Source organism: Bos mutus, chromosome 22 (assembly GCF_027580195.1).
Source record: "Bos mutus isolate GX-2022 chromosome 22, NWIPB_WYAK_1.1, whole genome shotgun sequence".
Classification (NCBI taxonomy): domain Eukaryota; kingdom Metazoa; phylum Chordata; class Mammalia; order Artiodactyla; family Bovidae; genus Bos; species Bos mutus.
Genome location: NC_091638.1, coordinates 39,174,031 through 39,180,030, shown reverse-complemented (window position 1 = coordinate 39,180,030; position 6,000 = coordinate 39,174,031). Strand labels below are relative to the sequence as shown.

Genomic DNA, 6,000 nt, shown 5'->3' with positions numbered 1-6,000 from the left:
TACACTGTTTCTCGTGGAGACAAGCGTTTGTAAACTACCCACTCCAGCAGTTTCAAGAACACTCTGTGAAAACGACCCCTTGCCTCCTCTTGCCCACATCTTCCTGATTTGTGTGTTTTAGTTCCAGCTTTCAAAGGAGATGCAAGGAAAAAAAGACTCAAAAGTACTCTTGGGACATCTGAATAGTTATTTATTGAGAAGCCACAGTTTTCCGCATTTTCATAACTGTAGGCTTTATATAAGGCAAAAGCAAGATGGATCTACTACTTTACACGGAAAGAAAGAGCTCTGCAGAGGACCCCAGGGTCATGCAGTCACAGAACAAAATGCAATGTACATGACAGATATAAAAACCAGCGTGGAACAAAATAATTTGAAATGATGGTTACAATCTACTGAAGGAAATATCCATATCTTAATATAAACACATTTATAGTCTAGGGTCATAATTTAAATATTCAGGTCTTCTTCTTTTTTTTTTTTTTTTACATACATGGTTATCGAAACATAAAAGCATAACATTTAATAGGATAAACTTTGATAGAAGACAGTTGCTCTGAACTGTGCTGGATGTCATGAGAGGATCACTCGTGCCATGGCAATTAGGAGGAGGATCAATCCATTGGTATGTCGCCATCCTTTTTTGGGTAATTATCTGGATAAATGACCGTATGGGTTAACAAGGATGCCAAGGGTTCATTTTTTTCAGTTTCAGGGGAAGAGAAGGAACCAAAAGTTGGTTGTTGGAGACTTGCCTTTTGTTTTTCAAAAAACAAAGCAGATCTATTTGTCTTAAATTCATTTATTGTACTCATTTAAATAACTGGCATCCACATACGGGAAATGAAGAAGGTACTTGGCGTACTCGCCCTCATATCCATTTACTGTCAACGCGCACACACAGCACATTAATGAAGCATCACTGGACTCTGCTGTACACAGGGGTACGCCTAGCAATTGAGCTATGTATTCTCCAAAGTGGTATTTGAAAGGTCATTTGCTAATCTGGGTACCACATACCTAAAATGGCAATTGTCTCGGTACACATCTCATGGGCATGGGAGTCGACAGAAAATTCCCTAATGGGGTTAACTAACAGACTAAGGACATGCATTGATTACAAGACTCTGTCCTAATGGACCCTGAGCCTGAGCATTCTAATCGTCCTCTTCATCTTCCTCGTCGCTGTCCTTCATGCTGATCCCCTGCAGGCCCCCACCCTCGCTCACAGACGCTGTGGCCTCCTCCACAGTGAGACGGTTCCGGATGGTTTCGTAGGTCTTGCTGTTTAAGGTTGAGTCCAGGACTCCTTGCAATCGGAAATCTCTATAGGTTTTCTAAAGAGGGAAAAGATGCAGTGATGAGGGAGATCTCATCTCCATGGAGGGTGGGAGGGGGCTCAAGGCGAGTGTGGGGGTGAGAACAGTGGCCTCAGCTAAGTGTCACACTGCATGCACTGTCACAAGAGAAGCCACCATGCTCAGATTTCACTTGTACTGAAAACTGAGATTTGTTGAATGACAGAAAATGAGAAATGGTGACAGGATAAACTGTATTAGATGAGACAAAGCAAAGAACATAAGCTTGTTTATTCAGTTTCATAAAGGAAATGTTCCATCATTGTTTTGGTTCTTTTTTTTGGGGGGGGGTCTGGTTTTTTCTCTTAGGTTAGTATAGTATCATATGATAGTGTGAATAGCTGTAACACATAAATAATGGATTGCATGATATGGTATTTTGTGATTGCTGCTGCAGTCTGGTCTTCAGTATTTTTTGAGGCTTGTGACTGCATATCCCTTTGTCTCATTCACAAGACAGACATATGCATATTGGTATACGAAACTGATCACGGGCAGCCACAATTAGGGGGAAGATGGAGCGTTAATGCCTCATCAGTATGTTGCAGGCATGTGACTCATGGCTCGTCTCCTTGGGAAAGAAGTGTATCTATTCTGTTCACAACTTCGTGGTCTCAGGGAAGAAATTTGGCTCTTTTTCAAGAACAATGGTTTGGTGTTGCTGTACCACCAGTTCTTTCTTTGTTCCTTCAGGCAATTTCTCTTGGATTTCCTGAGGTATCCCAGGGACTGTTTTTCTAGGAATCCCTTTGCGTTAATTGAACATGACCAGAAGCATCTGGCTGTTGTCTACTTCGCAAAACACGTTTTTTTGCAGAAGGTCCCTCTCTAACTACAACTCTCCTCATCACACTGCATATCATTTCAGCTACTGATTCTGCTGTTTGTTTCTCCTCTTGATATGGGAAGCATGCTAAGGGGTCAAAAGAAGGTACAGTAACATACTTCAACACCACTTGCATTAGGATTTCCGGTTTCTAGAGTCCATCTGGTGCAGTCCTAGTGTCAGTCACCACGTCAACCACTCCTGAAATCACGTGTGGCAATGACTGCAGCGTTAATTCGTGAGTGCTGCTCAGCTCAGTGATGTCCAGTAACAAAAGACCATAAATAGGCTGACCACGGGTTCCCTTTGCCAGGTTATATCTGTGGTCCCAGTATGATTATCTGTAGCATTTGTCTTTCTTTCTTAAAAGTAATCTGATCATCCTAACTACTTAAAAAGTACATCCTAATTACTTAAAAGATATTCAAAGGTCACCCTAACTGTGGCTCAAGCTGCAAGGCTAGGTAGCTAGTAGAACTGTGTCTTCACCTGGAGGGGGTATGGCTAAGAGGTTGATCAGATGCCAGTCTGCTGGAGACCAGATATCCAGACGATTTACTTGGTTGTTCTGTACTTTTCAATCACTTAGAATTGGTTGCCAGAATATGATGGGGAAAAGAAAGGTTGAGACTATTCAAATATTCTCCTCTCTATTCAAATTCCAGAGCAGTGTGTTTCTCAACCAGACTCCGCATGTCTAATGACATAGAGTTGTTTTTCTTTTTTTTTAAAATACTCCATTGTGTAACACGCAAGTAGGGGCTCAACTAATATTTGTCTGAGGTTGGATGGATGAACAAATGCTTGCTGGATAACGAATGAATGGATGAATAAATGGAGTGGATGGAGAGGCAGGAAAAAAAAGCCAATTATCATTGGAAGTTTGCCTGGAGGAGGAGGAGGCCCCTGGGTAACGTACTTAGCAAAGAGGTGGTGAATTCTGCTTCATCCCTCTGTGTTGTGGCTGTAGTTAAGCCGGGCCCACTTTTGGCAAAAGTGAAGGAGTTCCTTTGGCAGGGATGTTTCTGTGTCCCTTTCCCTGTGGCTCATGTCTGTGTTGTTTTTGGCAGAGGCTAAGAAGCAACCTCCTCTCTGACTTATATTTTTTTTCTTAATAGAATATTGCTAATTCTAACAGGCTCAACAAAAATCTGGAAATATCAGTAATGGGAAGATATTGTAACAGACTAAAATGCATGTCTGCCCAGGAAAGGTCAAATAGAAAAAAATTCCCCTAAGAGTATTTATAGCCAGAAAATGGAATTCAAGGGATCAGGCAATGGTTAGTGAGGTTGCCTTAAGGAACTTACATTTAAAAATATGAAATAAGGTTGGGTACACAGTCTGACCACATACGTTTCTTTTTTAGGAGCTGCAATACACTGTCTGTAACCTTCCCTGGGAGAACTCTTTGTGAGATCAAATGCACATGATAATAATTCTCCTTAATTACACTCAACGGAACAGTAATTGGTTTTAAGTCAGCACTGAGGTAGAGGAGTACCTTGAATGAAATGGTGCTAATCCGAAAGAGACTAAGAAATGGGGCAGGCGGGAGGGGGGTGACTTGTGGCAAACTGTTAAGAAAATAGAAATTCAGTGCTGTTTTATTATTAAAATATTTTTAAAGAGACTTTGTGCTTTGAATGAGATTTTTGCATACGAATGTTTTTAAAACCCTCTACGGTGCAGCATCAAATGGAAACTGAAATGATCAAAAACGTATTTACCCCCTTCTGTGATCTTATTATTTCATGTAAACCACTGAGATTTCACGCTGAAATAATTATCATTAGTCCAAGGTGCACACACAAGAACAGGGGGAAAAAAAGCTACGTTCAGGGTATGTTACCTCACCTTCGTGATCCTTTACATTTGATTGTATACACGCATTGTAAGAGAAACTAGTTCAATTAACTATGAGAACAATATTGATTTGCATCCTGATAACGGTCACAGGACATATTTAGAAGGAGCTGGAGGTAAATATTTCTATTAAATTAATTGTGGCAAAATTTAATTTAATTAAACCATAAATGAAATTCATAATGGAGGTGATTAGCATGGCAGTACCCCAAAGCCAGCTTCTGAAAGTCTAATGCAAAAGGGCACAAAGGCTCCAGCAGTATATTTGCATGGCAAATACATAAAGTATTTTTCCAGTCTGGATAACGTATCAAATGCCTTTTTATTAAATTTCCCTCTGATGTCTGAATAATAAATTAACCAGGCAGCCCACAATGATTTCATCGGTTTTTCTTGCCTGAGATACTGTTTTAAGAGTCGTCTTGTTTTATTCTTGCCTGAGATACTGTTTTAAGAATCGTCTTGTTTTATACATAAACTAATATTCTTTGTGTTAGAGAAGTCCTAGAGCTTGCCAATGCAATGTATTTCGGCCAGCTATTTGCAAAGGAGAATCACCATGTTTTCTTTTACCTTGACCATCCTAATTAGAGTTTTCAACTGATAAATGTGAAGCTGTAAGTCCATCCGGTCCGTCAGCCAGGTACAGATCACGTTCATGGAGCTGTTGTACCATTGCTGAAAAGAGAGACAAAAGTTCTCCAGCCAACACATCATGGAGCATTTAAACAGCAGAGAGGGAACAGGCCGCGTGTGAGCACCCTGCTCTGCTCCAAAAGGAAGACAAAATGGTTAGAGAGAATTTGAGAGCACAGAGATCACAAACAGTGAGTTGACACAAAGTCACAGGGTCCCAGGTCAGCCGAAAAGAGAGCGGTTTGGACTCGGGATTGAAAACAGAACTCTTCCACTCTACACCCCTCATGTGCAATCAATTTCATAAGGACCATTTTTTGCTCTTTTGGTTCATTTTACTCAGCCAAGATGTAAGTCACTGTGTATGTCCTAATGCCATTGTCTTAGGGGTCCGGGCAGATGGGGGACTACTCCACTGAGCCAGTTGATGCCACTGGCTACTTACCTGTAGAGAAATCCAAACCCTGTCTCCTTAGGACCGTTCTGGGAATCAGGCTGAGAGCCTTAGGAATTTAGGGCAAAGTTTACCTTCATTTACCGTAATGGGGCATCTGAATAAAAACGATGAAGGAGGGTTTCTCTTTAAGGGCCAAATTATACTCTGGGCAGCTTATGTGGCCTTACATTGGCTGTGCATCTGTTTTAATCTTAACACCCAAAAATTATGGAAGATAAGAGGGGGAAAAAAAACATCTACAAATGAGCTCATTTCAAGCTGTTGAAATCATACTTCCCCTTAAGGGGGTTAAATTTTGCTTCTTGTCTGTGAAAAATGCTTGAAGCTGTGTCACTTTAGACTGCCACCCCTGTGGTGAAGAGAGTCTCTGGTGCGGTATAATTTTGCAGCACTGCTCATATATTCATAAATCTCACTCGGAGACATATGAACAGTGTTATGAAGTGTCAGTACGAAAAAAAAAATCTAATCTTTTAAACTTCACCAGGTTTCATTACGCGTTGCCGCTTATACCAAACAATTTACAAATAAAATGAAAAGGTGTGGATGGACCTATATATTTATTTATAGGGAAGTATATGAACTGTGCACAGAAAAGATGTAAAAAAAAAAAAAGTGGTTAAAGAATTGAAACGTTGCATACTCTCCTGCTAACTGACACGCACATTCGCACACACGCACACGCACACCAGTGGAGATTTGAAAAGCATAAATAAAAACATGTTTCTGATGGTAACTCCACCCTTTCTCACCTAAAGATCATCCAAAATCAGTTTATGCCTAACACTCACAGTTTTTCCGAAGCCTTGTTTCTGACTTAATTTCTTAAAAAAAAAAAAAATTAATTTGGGTTTTTA

At 40.4% G+C, this 6,000-nt stretch overlaps 1 protein-coding gene across 1 annotated transcript in view; it reads right to left on the bottom strand.

Annotated features, from left to right (window-relative positions):
• Positions 1-220: 220 nt before the first annotated feature.
• CADPS (calcium dependent secretion activator) overlaps positions 221-6,000 on the bottom strand; it is a 476,711-nt gene continuing 470,931 nt past the window's right edge. The window contains 2 exon segments of the mRNA XM_070360581.1: positions 221-1,337; positions 4,624-4,728. Of these exon segments, the coding sequence (XP_070216682.1) occupies positions 1,158-1,337; positions 4,624-4,728 (285 nt within the window). The 3' untranslated portion in view covers positions 221-1,157.